General features: G+C 37.3%; 1 protein-coding gene across 1 annotated transcript in view; it reads left to right on the top strand.

Annotated features, from left to right (window-relative positions):
* Positions 1-23,276, top strand: part of Ttc39b (tetratricopeptide repeat domain 39B) — a 121,960-nt gene that overhangs the window by 32,007 nt on the left and 66,677 nt on the right. The window contains exon 2 of the mRNA XM_027950629.2: positions 4,306-4,340. Within this exon, the coding sequence (XP_027806430.1) occupies positions 4,306-4,340 (35 nt within the window). The remainder of the gene's footprint in view (positions 1-4,305; positions 4,341-23,276) is intronic.

Raw genomic sequence — 23,276 nt, 5'->3', positions numbered from 1 at the left:
ATTCAACTTTGTGGATATATAGTATATAATTTTAATTTTCCTATCATTACTTCCTTTTCTTTCATGGAGTAATATTTGCCACATATTCCTTTTCACATCACAAAATGAATTGAGGGTGATGCATGCCTGTAATCCCAGCGACTTGGGAGGCTGAGACAGGAGGATCGCAAAGCCAGCCTCAGCAAAAACGAGGTGCTAAGCAACTCAGTGAGACCCTGTCTCTAAATAAAGTACAAAATAGGGCTGGGATGTGGCTCAGTGACCGAGAGCTCCTGAGTTCAACCCTGGTACCCCCTTCCCTTCCCCCCAAAAAAATCCAAGTGAGGAGGCCTGAAAAATAGTAAATCTATTTGGTCTCTTTGGAAATTAATACAGAATATTGAAATTACTACTGTTAATAGTATATTTGTCATCTTTACTCTTTGCCTCTTTTCCCTAGGGATTAAAAAAATGTAAATATTTTCATCAGTATCTTTTTATTATTTAAGAGTCTTAAATATTTATTAAGAGCATGCTATCACTTAAATGAACCTGCATGTATTTTTGCTACTCAGAATATGGCAAAATTAACAAATTAAGATGAAAATTGTTTGGAAAAACCTTAGTGCTTGATGCAGCGCCCTATCCCTTTTCTTACTCTGTGTCAGTTTCTGTTTGGAGCCTCTCTCCATTAGGGAGCAGGGTAGATTGCTGGCTGCCTTACCTGAAGGGAGTAGGCAGGCTCTTGGGTGCTAGCCTTGCATCTTGTAGCCCATTTGCTAAAGTGCAGAATGAACTGCTTAAGGTAAGGACCTTTCATTTCAGGATGAGGTATTGAGCCAGCCAGCCAACAATAATTTGCTAAGTGTTGGTAAAGTATAAAGTACTGTGCTGGGCTGTCAAGTGGATTCAGAGAGTATAGTGGCTCTTCACTCCAGCCGGGGAGTCAAAATAGACTCTTAAAAAAATTGGTGTCAGATGTGTAATTAGGAGTGAGGGGTGGTTCTATTCAAATGCTGCCACCCATGCCCAACGGTTGGTCCTCAAGTTTGGACCCAGCATGGGAATGGGGAGTCAAATGCAGTTGCCTTCATGGAAGGAACTAAGTGCAGGTTTTCCTTTCAATATATCACATTTATTAGCAGCATGAGCTTTCCTATCTTACTTTCCTCATTCTGGAAGGAATCTGGAGGCTGCTCTAACTGTACATGTTTTAAGTAGAGAATACATGGTGCTCCTACCTAGTACTGAGGGGCTTAAAGAGGAACCAGCTATAGTGCTTGCTGTGAAAACCAACACTGGAGTTGTACTAGGAAGTGGATAATGGGTATAGAGAAGCAAAAATACTGTAGGTGGAAAATTTAGTTATGCTACATGATTCATGTAGGTACCAGATGGAGACTTGTGCAGTAGTAGCCAGCTGCAGTCCATGCCAGCCCAAGGGTCCTAATGGGACTCTGGTAGAGGGAAGGAGCTCACTGAGGTAGGTGCAGGAAAGGAATAGAATTTGAGTCGTGTGTTGGGACCTTGAGTGACTCCCAGGGGATAGGGTATAGAATGGGTGAGCAGTCTGTTTGACTTCTGGCATTTCCTCCCTCAGGTGGTACCCACATCAGTTTTCCCAAGGAGCTGGGAAAGAGGTATTGGGGAGAGAGTGTGTTGTCACTATTAATGTAAAAGTATAATTTCCCCAAGTTAGAAGTATGACTTTCATAAAGATACAAAATGAAAGTCAAATTTTATTTAACCCATCAATTAGGAAACTGGTGAGATGGTGAACTCATTTCAAAAGGTATTTAAGGAACTAGTTATTTATTAACTTTAAAGAAACTGATCAAATTATGTTATATGCATGTGCAAATGTGCCACATGAAACTTTTCACTTGGTATAATAAATATGCACCAATGAAAAAAGAATTTAAGATTACTAGGCTATGCACAAATCTGGATAATGTCCTACACAGCAATAAAACCAGACTCTTTTGGTACTCGTTTTTTCTGCCATTCAGAATTCCATAAATTAAGTGGTAACTCCACAGGGTCTGCAGTCTACTCAGTGAATAATAAGGTCAAATACAAGTACATTGTCTGGAGAGTTAAATAAGCCTTGGCAGGGCTCCTTAAACAATGCTGCAGCCTGGCATTGGGAGGGCTCCCTGCCTCCTTATTTCTCACTTCCTCCCCATCTCACCCAATTGCCTCATTCCAAGTTTTGTATGTATTTTATTAACATTAAAAAGAATACTTTGAAGTTAAAGAAACCTTAGATTGAGCCCCAGTTTCTTCACTTATTAGCTGTGTAATGTGGGGCAGAGAATTACTTACAGTTGGAATTACTTGCTACAAATTGGAAGAAGCAAGTGGCACAGCTTTTGTAAAGTGCCTGGGATATGATAGGTATGCAGTAATGCCTGGTTCTTTACAAATACCCTCTTCTTAAAATGAAAAATGTTTCACTTTTTGTCTGGTTTTCATAGAGTGTGACTTATTTACAGAAGTCAATGGGATGTTTCAACAAAATAGAGGGATGTTGCTTAAGTGACTTCTTACTTGATAGTCCTTCTTTTTTCAATTTTTGAAGGTGGGGCTGGGGGCATATTTCTTGCTCTATGGAAATATTACCTGGTAGCCATGGTATATGTCTGTAATACTCAGGTGTGTGTGGGGGGTGGAGGCACTGAGGCAGGAGGATTCCAAGTTTGAGTTGCCATCCAGGCAACCAGCCAGACCCTTTCTCAAATGATAAAAATGGTTAGAGATGTAGCTCAGAGGTAGAGCATCTCTGGGAAGGAGGGAGGGAGGGAGGGAGAAAATCAGCTTGCCTCCTTTTATATGGAGAGCTGGTTTCCCAAGTTGTGAAGGGAGGGAGGGAGGCAAGAAGGAAGAAAGGAGGGAAGTTGAGGTTTGTGAGAAGGGTGGAGAACTGGAGAAGGCATGGAAAACTCTTGCCTACAAGGATACATGCCTTGGCAGTCCAAGCTCAATTCTTTCATTCATTAGGCAACAAGTATTTATTGAGCAACATTTCTATGCCAAGCCCTGATGATTTTCTGTTTACATGTTGAGAGCCTGCTCTGGTGGAGACGGACAGTAACTATATAAACAAGGAAGATGATTTTGGAAAGTATTATGAATGAAATAAATAAGATGATGAGAAACTATAAGTAAATTGCTGTTCTTAGTAACTTTAATTAGGGTGTTGGCTAGAGACAATATCCTTGAAGAAGTGACTTTTTGATCTGAAGAATGAAAAGGAGTCAGCATGGGAATGGTTGAGAGAAGGAGAAAGAATGAACAGTGCAGAAAGATACAGGATGAATATGGCCTGTTCAAGGAACAGAAAAATCTGTGGCTCATGTGGTTGACAAGAGGAGGATGAGTGGAGATGTGATTGGATAATGGAAAGGCTATTTGAGGGCTCCAAAGATTGTGGGAAGGAGTTTGGGTTTACTCTAAGTGCAGTAGAAAGCTCTTAAAGAGGTCTAGAGCAGTGGAATGGCAAGGTGCTTATTAAAAGGAGAGAGAGAAAAAGGATGGAATGGTGGGTCTCATGAATAGGAGTAGGGAGACAGTGAGGTGATCCTTGTAGGAGTTGTGGTGAATCCCAAACCATAGTGGATGAGGGGCTTGGTTTTGATTTTGCTGCTATGAGGGAGCTATTATGTATGTGAGTTTTTGAGCTAGGTTATGTGTGTTTGTGAGTGTGTGTTGTATGACTGTGAGTCAGTATATGTGAGTGTGGAGTGTGTATGGATTTGTGAGTGTGTGTATGTGTGTGTGTGAATTTAGATTTGTCTTTTGTTATAGCTTTTGAACAGACTAGTGGCATGAAGGAAGGGGCTCTTGTATTGGTACAGATTTAGCTAGAGGAAGGCAAGTGGCAGAAAAAGCTAGGAGGGTAGTTCAAGTAGCTATGAAGTGAAGGCCTAGGTGATGCTATCTTGGCTAGCACAAAAAGAAGACTGCACTGGGAAAGTCCTGTTGTTTATGTGTTGTATTCTATATCCGGAACGAATGAGACTGAGAAGTGAAAGATAGCTCCATTAAAGAAGTCACCTTCTCTTCAAAGCAGTCCAGTTTGATTGCAGGCTGAATATTCTAAGTATTCTGAATTATCTGTTGTTAATTGTAATTAACAACATATGTACATCACTTAAATTCACAGATTTCTGTGAAAGGAATTCCACTTGTCAGAGATGGATGATTCTACTGCATGCTTTACCCTTCTGCCAAACCCCGCCCCCAAATACATACTCATTTTCTTTTTTTACATTAAAATCCTTAATTCTTGAGAAATTCATTGTGTTTTTTATCTCCCCTCTCCAGGATATCTTTGAAGATGCCTTGGAAACCATCTCTATGTAAGTAATAATATAATAAAAACTAAGTTATAATTAAAAATTGATGGTTTTCATATGTAAAATGTAAATTTCATTCTCTTTTTTTAGAGTAGTGCCCAGTGTTGAAAGTCACTACTCTGTAATTAAAAAGAGTTAGGATGTGATTATCCTAAAGAAATAATCTACCTAATGTTACTTTCTCTCTCTCTTTTTTAAATATATATAAAAATATAAATATAAAATATATATATATATTTGTAGATGGACACAATATATTTCTTTATGTGGTGCTGAGGATCGAACCCAATGCCTCATGCATGCGAGGCAAGCACTCAACCACTGAGCTACAACCTCAGCCCCTCTAATGTTACTCTCCAATGTATTTTTTAGTATTATTTTTTATAACATCATAAAATAAAATATTTTCCAACAAATTATTTTATTTTATAGCTAACCTTCTTAATACTTGCTCATATTTATTTACATGGTTAACCTCTTATTATATTTGCATTTAGTTTTGTTACAGGCATTTACTCTAAGCCTCTATAGTTTTTGTAATAATTTTAAATGACTAAATTATATTAGAATCAAGTAGAATACCACAACTTAATCACTCTCCTTTGTTAGACATTTAGGTTGTTACTGGGAGTTTACAAACTTAAAACTAAGTAATGAATATTTTCATGCATATAGCTTTATCATATTTTGAATGATTTCCAAAGATCAACATTACAGAAGTAGGATTTTTGGATTAAAGGATACATATGTTTATTGCTCTTCATATATTTATTTATTTATTTTTTTTTTTAATTTTTTTTTATTTTTTTTTTTTCTTCATATATTTAAATTTTCCTTTCTATATTTGTTAGCTTAGGCTGCCATACAAAATACAGTAGATTGGGTGGCTTACATAACAAGTTTATTTTCTCAGCTTTTTGGAGGCTGTAATTCTGGGAGTAGGGCATCAGCATGGTTGGGTTCTGGCAAGGATTCTCTTTTGGCTTGCAGATGGCCACCTTCTTTATCTGTATTTTCACATGACAGAGAGAAAGATGGAGCAAGTTCTCTGGTGTCTTTTCTAGTAAGGGCACAATCCCACCATGAGGGCCCCATTCTCATGACTTCATATAATCATAATAATCTACCCAAGGCCCAGTCTTTAAATATGATCATATTGGAGGTTAGGGCTTCAAATGTGAATTTATAGGTAACAGTGTGGGCAGACATGTGATTTAGTACTTAGCACTTTGAAAAAGAATTTTATCTGTTTACAAGGCTACAACACTGTGAAGTGAAATCATTTAAATGTAGCATTACCATCACTGGATATTATTTGAAAAATAGTTTGCTACTGAAATGATACTGGTTTTTCTTTGATTTTCCTTATTCTCTTATTCATTGCTTGTTATATAACACTTCCTTTTGTATGACTTTTTAATCTTCTAGCCTGTTTAACTTTTCCTTCAACGTTTCTTTTAAGGACTTTAGACTATATATGCCCTAATTTTTTGTCATATTTGTTATAGATATTTTTCTCAAAGTGGTATTTTTTTAATATTTATTTTTTAGTTGTAGTTGGACACAGTACCTTTATTTTATTTATATGTGGTGCTGAGGATTGAACCTAGGGCCACGCATGTGGTAGGCAAGCACCCAACTGCTGAGCCACAACTCTAGCCCTCAAAGTGGAATTTTTATCTTAGAATTACAAATTTTATTTTGTCCAAAAATTTTAGTGTTTATGTTGTCAAATATTTTTATGATTACAGAAAGTTTCAATGTGTTTAGGAGTTCAGGAAAAATATTCTGTCTATTTTGGAACAGTTTCAGATTTATAGAATTATTGTGAAAATAGTGCAGAGTTCCTGTATGCCCCATACCTAGTTTTCCTTGTTATTAATTTCTTAAATTAGCATGTTACATTTGTTACAATTAATGATCCAATATGGATACTGTTGTAGTTTGAATCTGGAATGCCCCCCAAAGTCTTCTTCCCCAGTTTGGCACTGTTGGAAGATAGTAGAAAACTTTAAGAGATGGGGCCCAGGGCTGGGGATGTGGCTCAAGCGGTAGCGCGCTCGCCTGGCATGCGTGGGGCCCGGGTTCGATCCTCAGCACCACATACAAACAAAGATGTTGTGTCTGCTGAAAAATAAAAAATAAAATATTAAAAAATTCTCTCTCTCTCTCTTAAAAAAAAAAAAAGAGAGAGAGAGGTGGGGCCCAGTGAGAGGTTTTAGGTCACCAGGGATGTGTCCTTGAAAGGGATTAGGGTACCCTGGCCTCTCTTCTTTTTCTCTGCTTGGCTGCCATGAGCCAAATGGGCTTCCTCTGTTATGTGTTCCTACTGTGATTTGCTGCCTCATCACAGGTCCAAAAGCAGTGGGACCAACTGACCATGAACTTAAACCTCCAGAATTTGAGCCAAAATAACTCTTAACTCTTTTTAAATTGATTTATCTCAGAAACTCATTACAGTAATGGAAAATAAATGAACACAGATACATTATTATTAGGGACAGTCCTTACATTATTCATATTTCTTTGGCTTTCAGCTAGTGTCTTTTTCTGTCCCAGGATCCTGGCTAGCAAACTACATTATGTTTAGTTATCATGCCCCCTTAGGGAACTTGATTGTTACAGTTTCACAGACTTTCCTTGTTTTTGATGACATTGGCAGTTTTAATTGGTGAGTTATTTTGTAGAATGTTCCTTAATTGAGATTTTTTTTTTTCCTTATGGTTTGTTTGAGGTCATGTGTTCTTGGGAGGGAGACCACAGAGGTAAAGGGCCACTCTCAACACATCAAAGGTACATGATATCCATGAGACTGACCACTGTGATATTAAACTTGATCACCTGGCTTGAGATAGTATTTGCTAGGTTTCTCCACTGTAAAGTTACTTTTTTCCCCCTATATTTTTTCATATTGTGCTCTTTGGAATAAGTTTATTTGTGGTATTATGATGTGTTTTTTTTTTTGTGTGTGTGTATTTGTTTATTTGTTTTTTTGTTCCCCGATTACAGCTCTTTCCCCAAGGCTAACCATAGGAACTAAAATTTCTTCTCTTGAAGGCAAGTAATATCCATAGACTTACCCTGTCTGACAATGGGTCATTAGATCCCTATTCAGAAGGGATCTTCTCCCATACCTGGGAAGAAGGAATGCTGCTTGGAGAGGCCAAGAAGAATCTGAACAGACAGGGCTTGCTGAGTTTCGGCTACATTGCTACATAGTTGTTTGTGTTTCCATCATGCCTATGCTGTGAAATTTCCATAAGAGGCCAAAAAGAATGTTCAAAGAGCTGGATAGTTAAACATGTGGAGGTGTCTAGGAGGTTGTTTTATACCTCTAGCCCTGTTCTTCAATTCATCTGTATCCTTGATGATATCCTGTATAATAAACCAGTAATTGTATTTCCCTGAGTTCTGTGAGTAGCTTGAGCACATTAATCACACCCAATAATGGGATTTTGGGAGCTCCGATTTATAGCTGGTCAATCAGAAGCACAGATAGAACAACCTAGGGCTTGCAAATGGCATCTGAAGTAAAGGGAGCCAGGCTTAGAGACTGAGCCCTCAATCTGTGAGATATGAAGCTATCTCAGAAAGAGTGTCAGAATTGAGACAAATTAGAGGACCCTCAACTGTTTTCAGCTGCAGAACTGATTACTTGTTTGCTGTTGGGAAGAAATCCCTGTATCTTTTGGAATCACAGAGGTTTTTTATGTTGATGGCTATGGTGTGAAAGCAGAGGAAAAACAATTTTTCCTGTGCTCATTGTGATGTTTTAAAAAATCACTTTTAAGATTAGTGAGTTATTGACATATAGAAATCTTATAACATTCAACCCTGACACTATGGCTCCACTCTGGGTACTGGCAGAAACTGAGCTTGGGCCACAGAAGGAGTCAGTAGTTCAGGTGATGGGAAATGTTTGGGCTGTGTACTGCTGACTAGAATTCATCAGTGAGGTACTGCTGTCCCCAGGAGGCTTGAACACTAGACGCAAGCCAGGAAGAGGTCTGGCCTCACAGAGGGAGATGGGCTGTTGCACCTGATGAGACCCAAGGAGCAGCACATATTAGTACTTGTGTAGCTTCCAGCATGCACTGGCTGCATTAGGCTGGTAGCAGCTTTACCTTTGGGGTGTATGAGAGGCTCTGAAAGTGATTCCTAATAGTTTTTAAAAATTGGATTATACCAAAAAAAAAAAGGGATCAAAACAAAACTGAGTTTAAGCCATTTGAAATTAATTAAAATCCCTATGTCATGCCAGCCCTAAAATTATTAGGCTATTACATATTCCAGCATTATTTTCTAAGTCCATGAGGAAAGAAAATTTATGTATGATGCTTCTTTTATAGAATGATAAATATATTAAAATAATAACACTGTTTTGGGCTTCCTAGTCTGTTCCTTTGATTTGTATTCTGTGTTTGCACAATAATTGCTCTTTTGTTCAGCTGTTTTAGATGTTTTAATACTAGTATGACTGATTCTTAGGAAAACAGTGTCCAAAAGGGATCCTTGTGATGGAGTTGTTTTTGTTTCATATCGATCAGATGCCTCTTCATGTGCTTTTCACATGAGGAAATCAGCAAGTCTGTGTGCCTTGACTTGGTTTTTAAAAAATTTTAAATTCGTTTTTATTATACATGACAGTAGAATGCAGTTATGCACTTTGATATATCATACATAGATGGGATATAATTTCTCATTTTTCTGAGTGTACATGTTGCAGAATCATATTGGTCATGTGGTCACATACATACATACATACATACAATAAAAATGTCTGTTTCATTCTACTATCTTTCCTGTCCCCACATCCTCTCTCCTCCCTCCCATTACTTCGCTCTACCAAATCTAAGGTAACGCGTGTATCCGTCCGTGTCGCCCCCCCCCCGCCCCCCCCCCCCCCCCCCCCCCCGCACCTTATTGTGAATTAGCATCTGCATATTAGAGAAAACATTTGGCCTTTGGTTTGGGGAGATTGGCTTATTTTACTTAGCATGATATTCTCCAACTTCAACCATTTACTGGCAAATGTCATAATTTCACTCTTCTTTAAAGCTGAGTAATATCCCATTGGCTTCTTTTATTCTATTGTGAACCATATTATAGTTTTTCTCATCCTGAAAACAATAGTTCCTTAACATTTCTTCACTATCTAATTATCTAACATTTTCCCTTCATTGCCTCTTTGCCTCTTTTTGGATGTATTTAACTGCCGCTGTCAGTATTTTCTTTCTTTTTCGTACTTTTAACTTCCCTGTCCTGCTCAGCTTAACAAATCCAAAGGCTTGTTGTGTTAGTTGACATTCTATCACTTTAGCAAAATACTTGACATTATTAACTATAAAGAGAAAAGCTTTATTTCTTGTTCACAGTTCTAGAGGTTCCAGTTCCAGTTCAAGATTTAGTGGCCCCATTGCTTTGGGCCCGTGGTGAGGCAGCACATCATAGTAGGAGCACATGATGGAGCAAAACCACTTTCCACGTTGCCAGGAAGCAAAAGGAAGGAAGGGGCTGGTGTCTCACTGTCCCCTGTAGGGCTTGCCCCTGGTGACCTAAGTTCCTTCCTCTAGGCCTCACTTCTTAAAGGTTCTACCACTTCCTAAAAGTTTTTCCACCTCCCAGTAGCATTAGCTTGGGGACCACGCTTTTTACCACATGGACCTTTGGGGGACAGTCAAGATCCAAATTATAAAATTTACCCATTCTAGAATTTTCTTTGCTTTTTTAGATTTCTGTGTGCATTATTTCGTATGTCCTCTAAGATTGTTTCTGAAACACTTTTATTTTCTCTTTTAATGTTGTGGAAATGTCCCCATACAGACTTCTTTCACCTTGGTCATAGCAGTACAGTATAGTAATACTTCACCTGATAGAGAACCTCAGCTTTGTGAATTAGAGCCTAGGTCACAAGAGTCAGGCATTGCTGTTCCTGCTCTAAAAATTTTGCACTTTACTTCTATTATAGATCTGCACTGGAGTTTCTTTACAATTGATTTTGATCTGATTCTAATAAACTTTGCTTTTTAGTCTCTTGAATAATTTTATCATATAGAGTTCAGGGAGGTGGTGTGTGTGTGTGTGTGTGTGTGTGTGTGTGTGTGTGTGTGTGTGTTAGGGGGATTGGGTTTAGAAGTCAGTTTTTTTTTGGGGGGGGTGGGTGGGTTGGAGTACCGGGAATGAACTCAGGGGCACTTGACCACTGAGCCACATCCCCAGCCCTATTTTGTATTTTATTTAGAGACAGGGTCTCAGTGAGTTGCTAAGTGCCTCACTATGCTGAGGCTGGCTTTGAACTTGTGATCCTCCTGCCTCAGCCTCCTGAATAGCTGGGATTATAGGTATGCGCCACTGCGCCTGGCTTAGAAGTCAGGTTGTTGTTAATAGCAAAACTGGTAGTGAAATAGGAAAGTAACTATTCCACAAAACCATAGAGTTTCAAAGCACAGCAATGTAGTTTCACTTTGTTTACATGTACCTGCCTACATGAGCTCTAGTCCCAGTCTGCCTGTTGCTGACTGGAAGGCCTGGACCAGTTTCTCTGAGCCCATTTCCTCATCCTCTCATAAATTTATTGGGTGGATTATATGAAATTTAATTTAAATAAATATAAAGCACATCTATTGTCCCCTTCATGTTAGTCTAGGTTCTCCAGAAAAATAGGACCAAAAGCTCTATATGAAGAAATTTACCATAAGGATTGGCTCGTGTGATTATAGAGGCTCACAAGTCCCAAGATTTACAGTTGGCAAAGCTTGACACCAAGGGAAGCAAGAAATAAAGGGAAAGAAGTCTGTATGGGGACATTTCCACAACATTAAAAGAGAACATAACAATGTTTCAGAAACAGTCTTAGAGAACATAAGAAACAATGCACACAGAAATCTAAGAAAGCAAGGTCTTTAGGTGTAATACAAGTCTGTATTGAAGAAGATATGATGGTGTGAGTTCTAAAATGTGTCAGAGTCCAAAAGCACAGGAAGACAGATGTTCTGGCTAAAAGAGAGAGGGAAAAGCCTCCTGGAAGGATCCTTTTATTTCTCCAACAGACAATGGTGATGCTTTCACTTGGGTGTCCTTCATCGCTGAAACTTTTTTTTGAGATTAAAAATGTTGCAGAAATAATTTGATAGTGTTTTTTTTTTTTAAATTGAATATTTGTTTCCTCTGATTGTAATTGCATGTTACTTGTAAAAAGTTTTTAAGTCTCTTTTTTTATGTGAACTTTCAGTTAATCCTAATTTCAAAGTTTGTCAGTATTTCTCTCCTGTTCCTCTTAGATTTATAGTGCTAAGCATTCACTTTGTGACCCAGTGGCTGCTAAATTCAGTAGATTTTTTTTCCTGATGCTGAATGAACCACACATTTTGGTTTTATGTTCCCAGTGCAGATAGAAATACTTAAGCAAGCTAGGGTGCTCTTGCCAAGCTGATGATTAATTTCTCTTAAATTCCTAATGAACAGATTCATGCAAACAGATGAAGGGGACCTTAAATTGTTTTCACAAAGGAGCTTCCTTTCTATTTTTCTTTTTTGCCTAATGGATTTACCACTTAGACATAGATTTTCCTATTTCCAGGTCTTTAGGATAACAACTCAGTTCCCAAGTATCTTGGGAAATTGCTAGTTTTACAAACTGGTAGATCACACTAAATTCTCTGCCACTTAGAATTTGAGGAAAAATTAGAGATTAAAAACAAAAGTGGCACATTGACCATATCCTTTTGCAAAATTAAAATTTTTTATGAATAGTATGACCTGATTGGCATGAGGAGGTGACTCCCTAGGGAAGGACTATAAATTTGCCCAATCTCATGATATTTAGAAATCTGCTGTATGTAACTTGCAGTTCTAGATTGCTTCCTGATTTAACAACTCTTAATGCTCTGCCTGGTATTCTCCTTTCTCAGTGTTTGTGCCCAATTACTGCATCTGACAACATAGAGGTGGGTGTAATAAAGTCTGTTAATAAATCCACTGACATGGCACATGAAGAATAAATAAAAATAAATAAAAAAAGCAGTTTTGAAGACAGTGGCCAGAGGATAGGGCAATGGGTGTGGAGTTCCTGTAGGTCATGGATGCAGGTCACAGAAGATTCCTGTCCTTACAAGTGGGGAATGGACTAGCCACTTGAAACTGTCATGACTTGTTGGGTTTTTTTTGCTTTTATATTTATACATAATAGTAGGGTTCATTTTGACATAATCGTACATGTATAGGATTTACTCCATTTCAGACCCCCGTGCCCCTGCTTTCTTGCCCTTCTCCTTACCCTCTTCCCCTTTCTTTACTAATTTTCCTTTTACTCATTTATTTATTTATTGGTGCTTTATTAGGTATATATAAAGGCAGCATTCACTGTGATATATATACATACACACACATACACACACACACACACACATGCACAAAGCGTAATTTTGTCACATCCATTCTGCCTTTCCTCCCCTTTTCTGTCCCTCCTCTTTCCCTCTCAGTCTCCTTCTTCTGCTCTACTGATCTTCCCTATACCTTCATGATATCCAACGCCCCTTGGTGGTGTTTTTGATGAACCTCTTTCATGAAAACTGCAGTGGGCAATGGGACAGAACTCTAACACTGGGAGGTACTAGTTAATCAAGATTTTCTTCTCATAGTAGTTTAGTGAAGTCTGGGGAGATAGAGCAAACTTACATTTAAAGACTGTGATAACAGGTGCAGGTTTAATATGTTCTCAGCAGTGGTCTCTCATATTCCATTGCATCTTATTAAAGTTTTGGATTTATTTTTAGTAGAAATTTGTAGGTGTTTAATGGAGTCCCAAGGCAATATGAAAACAATGATGATGAATGTGTGTATGTGCAAGAACTGCTGTGAATTTTTATTTACCTGTAGAATGCGAATAGGCAGACATTTTTAGCCAGGTAATTGGATGCTTACAATGAAAATAAAAATATTTTGTAATATAGCATTTCTCATGGACTTTTTACTTCTTCATACCTTCTCTTTTGAACCATATGTTGTAGGACTAGAATAAGATAAGTCCTTTGGGGCCATATTTTTTTTTTCTCGTTAGATTAGATTAGTTGATGATGATACCATAGTTTTTTCTGTTTTAAGGTAAATTAAGTATGAATATTGCTTGCTGAATGATAGCTGGAAAAGTATCTAATTGGTATTTTTCTTAATCCTGCTTGAATTATAAGTGGTAACAATAGGCAGAGTTGTATTTATTTTCATTTTTGTCTGCTCTTTTTTTTTTTTTTTTTTTTTGGTGTGTGGGGGGGGTGATGGTGGTGCTGGGGATTGAATCCAGGGCCTTGTGCATGCGAGGCAGGCACTCTACCAACTGAGCTATATCCCCAGCCCTGTCCTTTTTTTGGCTACAATTGGACAGTGGCATTTTTCCTTTCCTTAACTTTATTTTCATAACCAGGCTGACAGTTATTTTATTGGCTCTAAGATACTATTGATATTGTTATATATCACTAAGGAAAGAAAAAATACAATGAGGGATTTTACAGGAGAATTTATATAAGAAAAAGGAGAAGACAAAAAACAAATCTGTTATACAGAAGGAAAAGTAAGAAAGTGCCTGTATTTCATCCTTGGTAATGAGTAGGGAGGAAAAATACCTCTCATGATATTCTCCATGCTGAAAATTTCTAAAACAGTCTTATTGTGATATTCATTTATATTGCATGAACATCACTATTTTAGGTATATAATTTTTATGAATTTTTGTATATTTAAAGAATTATACCACCTTCACTGCAGTGTAATTTAAAAATATTTTTATTGCCCTAAAAATAAACCTGTACCCCTTTTCAATCATTCCTCATTCCCACCTCAGACCAAGGCTGCCACTTACCTAATTTTTGTTGGTAGATTTGTCTCTGTAGACATTTCATGTAAATAAAATCATCTAGTATGTGTTCTTTTCTTTCTGGCTTTTAAAGTTGCAATATGTATTGGTACTTCATTCCTTCTTATGACTGAATAATATTCATTTGTATCCATAGACCATATTTTGTTTATTCATTCATAAGCTGGTGAATATTTGGTTGCTTCATTTTTGGTTATTGTGAATAATGCTGCTATGAATAATTATATGTAGGCTTTGTATGAATTCATGTAGTAAGTTCTCTGTCATTATATACTTAGAAGTGGAATTGATGGATCATAAGCTGGTTTGGGGTCTGGATAAAAGTTATTCTAGTGATCCCTATGACTCCAAGTAGGTAATTTAATTTTAAATGGATTAGGTTGGTGGTGCCCTCATGTAATTGGCAGAAACAAATTACCCCCCCACCCCAAAGAACTTAACTTTGCTCTAGGGTGATCAAGTTGTCAGTTTAACCCACATCTTGTTTTCAGCGATATTTCAGAATGAAAAATTATGTATCATAGAGTCATAAGGTCACTGATATGTAGTAAACAGAAATAAAAGTTCTCTAAAAAGCCCATAGTGAACTGCACCCCATGCCTTTACCGTGTATTTGTTACTACTTGGATTGTTTCTTTGTGTATTTTCTTTTGTACTATTAGGTCTGCTATTACTGTCTGGTATTGTGTTTGTTTGGACCTTCCCAGTGTTTAGTTCTTTATGTGAGGCTTTGTGTGTGCATTATTTTAAGTTAAGATTTAGATCTTGTAAATGTTCCCTTTCACTGTGAGGAGTGACAGGATTTCATAGCTCCAAGAAAAGCTCCTTTTGGTCCAATCCTCTCATTGTAACAAGGAGACCCAGTGAAGAAGGAAGACTTGGTCACTGGTATTGTTGGTAGCAAAATGACCTGTGAACTCCCCTAAGTAAGCCTTTGCCTTTGTGGCTGCCTTTCTGCAGATTCAGGAACTTATCTGACTCCCTGGACTTGGAATAGTAATGCCCTGATTTGTGTCTTAAAGCCAGAAGGATTCTGCTTTTAGCACTAAATTCTTTCCCTCCCTTATTAAATAACTCTGTGGATAGAGATACTGCTCCATGCTCTTCTATCTTAGGGCATTTTGTTAGCTGTAATGGGAAAGAAAGCATTTGATCACCCATTTGAATGTCACTGTCATCTTAATTTGTATGTTTCAAATAGACTGTTGGTATCTGCCCCCTTCCTCTATTGGATACCTTTTCCTCTTCTAGTCTTCTTTTCTTTTTCTGTAAATTTTTCCACCCATAATACTCAAAACAGATAATGCTCAAAACAGATACCTAGGAGACATTTTTAGTCTCTTCTGTTTCCTTTAACTTCCATATTACCAGGTCTGATGTTTTCTATGCCCCAAATTACATTTTCCAACTGTTATTTTTTCTCTCTCTACCCTATTACATTAGCTTAAGTTGACTATCACATTTTTTCTGGGCTATTTTAGGAGCTGGCTAATGGCTAATATATTTTCCTGCTTTCTTTGCTCTCTGTTCTGCCTTTCCAACCACATCTTACTCATATTTTACACAGCAGCTAAAGTTATCTTGTTTTTAACAAGAATTTTTTAACACAAACAATTATAAACATATACAAAAAGTAAAAAGAATAGTAAACGGAACCCTTATATACTCATCACTCAGCTCTAACAGCTGTCAATTCAAGGACAATGTTATTACATCAATAATCCACCCCCAGATTATTTGGAATCCTAGACATGACAGTTTTTTTCCTACCTCCAAATATTTTAGTATGTGCTTCCTAAAAACAAAGATGTTCTTTCACATAATTATCAAGAAGATTAACATTGATATAGAATTATTATCTAACCTACATATGCCTTTATGGTATCATTTTTTTCTGTATTTTATAAAAGACAATGTCTTTTTTTGGGGACTGGGAAAGTGCTTGGAGTTAGAACACTCATAGTATGCGTGAAGCCCTGGGTTTAATTCCCCAGCACCAAAAATAAAAGGTCTTTTTTAAAAAAAGTCACAATACAAGACAGTTACCATACCTACAGAGTAACAGTATTCATCAGATAGCCTTGTCAGTGCTCAGATTTCCACACTATCTGATGATTTGTTTGGTACCAGGGATTGAACTCAGGGGCACTCGACCACTGAGCTATAGCCCTAGCCCAATTTTGTATTTTATTTAGAGACAGGGTCTTACTGAGCGCCTTGCTATTCCTGAGGCTGGCTTTGAATTCGCGATCCTCCAGTCTCAGCCTCCCCAGCTGCTGGAATCACAGGTGTGCATCACCCTGCCCGGCATGATTTATTTCTTAACAGTATGTTTGAATTAAGACAGATTGAGCCTTTTAGAAAATGGCAAGATGTCATTACCTTGCTTAAAAATCTCCATGAGTTTGCATATCTCTCAAGATGAAGATCCCAGTCTATCTTAGCTGCTTCCACCTCATCTAGGGCAACTCTTACCCTCCCTCTCTCCCCTCTAGTCCTATAAACCTTATTCAGCATTTTTGATTGCGTGAGCCATTGTTGCTCTAGGTTTGAGCATGAGGGTCTCTCAGACTGCTGTGTGCTTCCTGCCACAAGAACTTTTTATGGCCATCTTCAGCATTTAGCTGACATGTTCTCCCACCTTCTTAATGACTGCACCCAAGTAGATTAGTTACTCTTTCCCCATTTTTCTTTCTTGTCATCTTATTTCTCTCCCTTCATTTCTCAAAAGATGACTGTTCTATAGGATCTGTGTTCCATAGGGATGGGTCTGGTCTACTTTACTCAACATGGTGTACTCTGTATGTAAGTAAACCATTCTTGGCACATAGTAGGTACTCAGTATATATTTGTTAGATTAATAAATTTGTTAAATTATTACACTGTCTTAATTTGTTTGGGCTGGTGTTACAAGTTCTTGGATTTGATAGTCCATAAACAACAGAAATGTGTTTCTCACAGTTCTGAAGGCTGGAAATTCCAAGATCAAGGGGCCAGCAGGTTCAGTGTCTGTTGAGGGCCTGTTCATCACAGATGGTGTTTTATATATATCCTCAATGGTGGAAGAGAGGGATAAAAAAAAAGCAAGACTCTTTAAAAAAAATAAATAAATAAATAAATAAAATATTTATTTATTTATTTAGTTGATGGACACAATACCTTTATTTTATTTATTTATTTTTATGTGGTGCTAAGGATTGAACCCAGTGCCTCACACATGCGATGCAAGCGCTCTACCACTGAGCCACACACAGCTCTGGCCCAAAAGTAAGCCCTTTTTTAAGGGCACTTATCCCATTCATAATGGTGAAGTCGTCATGACCTGATTGCCTCCCAATGGTCCTGCCTTTTACACAGTCACCTTGGGAGTTAAGTTTAAATGTATTAATTTTAGAGGAATGCAGATATTCAAATAGTAACATGTACTATTCAGAAAATATAGATATTCAAAGTAGAATGCAAGGATTTTAGTGCATTAAAAATATCAGCCATCACCAAGTTACTGCCTCAAGTGGATGGCACAATGGTCAGTGTGGTGGTGGTTCAAAAGGGGAGTAAAAAGGTCTTTTTGGATGTATGCATTTTAAATAATGATCCATGGCTGGCTGTGTTCATCAACTCAGATGCATACAAAACTCAGTATTGTCCAATTGTTTGGGCAAAGAAGCACTATCCTGAACTGGTAGTATCTCTTTGGCATTTTTCAATTGGGGGCTGACTCAGTTTTTGTTTGAAGTTTATGTAAATGAGCTGTCAGAATTCTAAGCAATACAGTGAGCTCATTTCCTTTTGTTAACTTTGTACCATCTTTTATCTGCCCTTTTTTTCTGACACATTCATACTCCTTTTATCTACCTTTTGATAAAAATAGCAACTTAAAATGACTAATAAAACATCCAAAAGCACATAGTTAGGAATTTTGTCTTTTGTAATGTGCCAGATTTCACTACTGTTTTGAAAATTAATCTCAATTTCCCCTTCTCCCTTCTCTCTCCATTTTGATTCTCATTATTTTTTGTAGAACTACATGAATAGAACTTCTTAAAGGCATAGCAATACTTGGTTTAGGTACATTTTTGTATTAGGTATAGTTTAGTATCATGTATTTGTACATTTGATAAATGGTCTGAAGACTTACATAGCCACTAACAAATTGGAAGGACTCTGCAATTACTTAAAACTGAAGAGGGATTTGAGGATTTACATATAATTTTCATTATTGTATAAAGTAATTTCAGTGTACTTTATTTCATTTTTTGTGGGGGTACCAGAGATTGAATTCAGGGGTGCTCAACCACTGAGCCACTTCCCAACCCCTATTTTGTATTTTATTTAGAGACGGAGTCTCACTGAATTGCTTATCACCTTGCTTTTGCTGAGTGTGGCTTTGAACTTGTGATCCTCCTGCCTCAACCTCCTGAGCTGCTGGGTACACCACTGTGCCCAAGGTCATTTATTTTATTTTTATTGTCTAGAAAGAAAATATTCAAGGCAGCATGTTTTTTTTTTTGTTGTTGTTCTTGTAACTTATGAGCAGAGTGTTATAATTACAAATAGAAATACAAATGTAGCTCTGATGAATTAGCCTTTTCAGAGATAAGGGAATCGTTTTGGTCTCCCTTATAGGCAACTCAGTTGTAAGCTTTTGGTTTTATTTATTTTGGAAGTTATTAAGGTTTTTTGCAACTTTAGCTTTATGCAATTAAAAAAAGTGTGTGCGTATATAAAGTTCTGCATGTCAAATCTCCCATTGATTTAAGAGATTATTTGCCATTTAAAAATTTTGGACCCAGTCAGGCACAGTGGTGCTCACATGTAATTCCAGCTACTCAGGAGGCTGAGGCAGGGTTCACATGTTTAAGTATAGCCTCGGCAACTTAGCAAGACCCTGTTTTAAAATAATAGAATAAAAGAACTGGGGATGTAGCTCAGTGTAAAGTACCCTGGGTTTAATTCCTAGTACTGCCCAAAAAAGGGGGGCAATTTAAAATAAATTATACTCATAATGTACATTTTTCTTTGATTAAAATAATCCTGTGTAATCATTACAAGAAAATTAATTCCATGATTGGTTGTTTAAAGCATATGTGTTCTAAAAGAACATTCTTATTGTTTTAGTACAATTCAGTAATTGAAATAGTGTCAGGATGCTTTTCCAGGCAATTCCATATGAGTAAACATTGTTTTGTAACATGTGTCTTTAATCTATGAAATAATTTATTGGAAAGCATTTTGTAAAATGGCAACATGCAAGTGGGCATGGTAGTGCATGCCTGCAATCACGGTGACTGAGGAGGCTGAGGCAGGAGTATTGTTAAGTTCAAGGTCAGCATTGGCAACTGATCAAGACTTTGTCCCAAAATTAAAAAAAAGGGCTGGGGATCTCAGTGTGTTTGTATCTGTATGTGTGTGTGTATGACGCTTGCACAAGGACACACATACATTTAGTATATTTGGGATTGGGTATTTCAGTGTGTGGGATTAAAAGGCATTTATTATTATTAAAATTTTTTTAAGTTGTAGATGAACACAATACCTTTATTTTATGTATTTATTTTTATGTGGTGCTGAGGATTGAACCCAGTGCCTCACACTTGCTAGGCAAGTGCTCTATTGCTGAGCTACAACCCCAGCCTCGCATTTATTATTTTTAAAAAGCCTCTTCTATAACTTTTTTTTTGTATTGTCAGAATTTTTATGGGATACATTTTATTTTGTTTTATTTTTTGGGGCACAAGGGATTGAACTCAGGGGCACTTGACCACTGAGCCACATGCCAGCCCCATTTTGTATTTTATTTAGAGACAGGGTCTCACTGAGTTGCTTATTGCCTTGCTTTTTGCTGAGGCTGGCTTTGAACTCATGATCCTCCTCTCTCCGACTCTGGAACCACTGGGACTACAGGCGTGCGCCACCCTGCCCAGCTGGCTGTGTCACTTCTTAGACTGTCCTTGTTTTGATGACCTGTACAGAATTGAACAGTGCTACTAGTCAAACATTTTATAGAATGCTTTTCTGTTGAAATTTGTCTTGTGTTTTTCTTATGGTGTTATGGTTTGGATGTGAGGTATCCCCCAAAATTTCGCATGTGATATGATGCAGGAAGGTTCAGAGGAGAAATGATTGTATTTTGAGAATATTAACCCAATCAGCGAATTAATCCCCTGATAGGGATTAACTGAGTGGTAATTGAAGTGGTAGAGTGTGACTGGAGGAGGTGAGAATTTGGGGCATGGCTTTGGGTATATATTTGTATCTGCCAAGTGGAGAGCTTTCTCTCTGCTCTCTGATTACCATGTGAACTGCTTCCCTCTGCCATACTCTTCCTCCATGATGTTCAGCCTCACCTTGAACCCCAAGGAATGGATATGGCTGTCTGTGGACTGAGACCTCCTAAACTGTAAGCCTCCAAATAAACTTTTCCTCCTCTGCTGTGCTGGTTGGGTCTGTTAGTCACAGTGGTGAAAAAGCTGACTAAAACATATGGTTAGACTTGGTTATGTATAGGTTATTTTGGAAGGAAGAGCAGAGAGGTAAATTGCCATTTTCATTATAACCTATCAAAAATATATACTGTTGGGCTGGGGATATAGCTGAGTTGGTAGAGTGCTTGCCTCACATGTACAAGGCCCTGGGTTCAATCCCCAGCAGCTCATGTGTGTGAGTGTGTGTGTGTGTACATATACATATACATACATACATACATATACATATATATGACAATGTCAACATGATTTACATTGTTGATGTTGCCCTTGATTATATGGCTGAGGTACTGTGTGTGTGTGTCACCTCTTTCCACTGTAAAGTCATTCTGTTGCAGTCTTTGGAAGGAAGACACTATGTGCAACCCACTCATTTTTTTTTTTTTTTTTTTTTTTGGAAGTGCTGGGGATCAAACCCAGGGCCTTGCACATGGTAGTTAAGCCCTGTATCACTGTAATCTACTCTTAAAGAGTTCAGGGAGTTGTGCTTCTTTTCTTTTAGGGCAGGGTATCTATATAAACTATTTGGACATTTTTTTCTCTCTTAGTTTACATCAAAATATAAGAAAAACAAATCCACATCAAGTTGTCATATCTCTTTCAACATTCTCAAAGGAGTCTTTTTAGCTTTCATGGGATTCTAAGCATGTCTCACTTAAGTTGGAGATGCTTAAAACCTGTGGTAACTGATCAGTTAGGAGATATCTGAAGTTATGTGGGTGGCCTACCTTTTGTAATTTCTTTCTTATTTCCTTTTGGTACTTGGGATTGCAACCAAGGGCACTCAGCACTGAACAAAAATCTAGTTTTTTTTTTTTTTTTTTTTTTTGTACTGGGGAATGAACTCAGGGGCACTCAATCACTGAGCCACATCCCTAGCTCAATTTTGTATTTTTTTTAGAGACAGGGTCTCACTGACTTGCTTAGTACCTCATGGTTGCTGAGGTTGGCTTTGAACTCGCGATCCTCCTGTCTCAGCTTCCTGAGCTGTTGGGATTACAGGCTTGCTCCACTGTACCCAGCTTATACCCAGTCCTTTTTATGTTTTATTTTGAGACAGGGTCTCACTAAGTTGCCCAAGCTGGCCTCAAAATTTACAATTCTCCTACCTTAGCCTCTGGAGTTGCTGGGATTGCTGGTGTGTGCCACCTTGTTCAGCCCTTTTTTAATTTCTTAAAGCTTGAGTTTTAATTGATTAAATGCATAAGATCTATATAAGTTAGATCAGTTATCCTCTTATATATTGCATATTATTCCAAAAATATAGTTGGAGACTAGTCATAATTTTTTTTAATGAAAAGGAATATTAGATGAGAGATATTTATATTGGTGGAAAAATGAAGGTCTGTTGTACTTATAATTTTTCATTTGGGCTTGCTGTTCTCTTTTCCTCCCTTGAGAAACTCCAGCCGTCACAAGACCAGGCCACTTGCATATTTCTGACATGTCTATAGTATTCTTTTGTTGTACAATACCTACCACATTTGCTCACATTTGGTGAATATCTGGTTTCCCTACTGGACCTACAGTTTCAGGGGAACAGGAATCATGTGTGTTCTGTTCATTCTCTATCCCCTCTGCCCATCATATAATAGGCATAAAAATAGATATTGACTGTTATTGGGTATTCTAACCTTTTTGAGCTCTTATAGAAATATAGGTGGTTAACAGTAAGTCACATATGTGGGCAAATCATCATCATTCGTGATGAAAGATTAGTATATACATGTAAAGCAATAGTATTTAAGAAAAAAATGCATCTAGTTGTCAAGTCATCTTAATATATGAAAGAAGACTAGAAGTAAGTTTTTACAAAATATTAAACGGCTCTAGATTATGATCTTATAACTGATTTAAATTTCTTCTTTGTTTTATAATTTATTCCAAGGAGTTTATTATTTACAATCTGGAGATATCAGAATACATTACCTAGTATAACTTAAATAATAATAGGTTACATTACCTAGTATAACTTAAATAATAATAGGTTCACTCCTATTATGTGCAGAAGCCCTTGAGGTAAGACAGGAAACCTACCAAATCACTGACTGTCTCATTCCCCAGTAAAGCTTTTAGCTACTCAAACGAAAAAGGTATAGCTGAACTTTGGAATTTTGCTCATTTTAGAATCTTTGAATTATTCTCTAAGTCTAATTTTAAAAAATTTCATCAAAGCCATTTCAAATATTATTCATCAAATGTCAATTTAAAAGTGACATTGATGTGACTATAACATTATATTACATTGATATGACTGTAACATTATTCACTTCACTAATTTAACCTGTTAGACTAAAAGCTCCAGAGAAATTGGTTTCCCCCTATTTAGTATTTTTAAAAAGTCCATGGGATTTAAAAATCTAAGTCTTGGAGCAATAGCCTATTCTTATGTTTTCCTTAAAACAATTCATTTTATCCTTGAGATGGGAGATGAATCCCTAGGTTAAGTTCCTATAGTTTTTCTAAATCCAGACCATTTATATTTTTCTTGCTTTTTTCTCTAGTATAATTAAGCAGTATGGATTAAAACTAGGTTGCAGCAGAGATTGGGGGGGAAAAAATCTCCCGGCATCCCTTCCTGCAGAA

Source organism: Marmota flaviventris, chromosome 13 (assembly GCF_047511675.1).
Source record: "Marmota flaviventris isolate mMarFla1 chromosome 13, mMarFla1.hap1, whole genome shotgun sequence".
NCBI classification, from domain to species: domain Eukaryota; kingdom Metazoa; phylum Chordata; class Mammalia; order Rodentia; family Sciuridae; genus Marmota; species Marmota flaviventris.
This window is presented reverse-complemented; position numbering and strand designations above follow the sequence as displayed.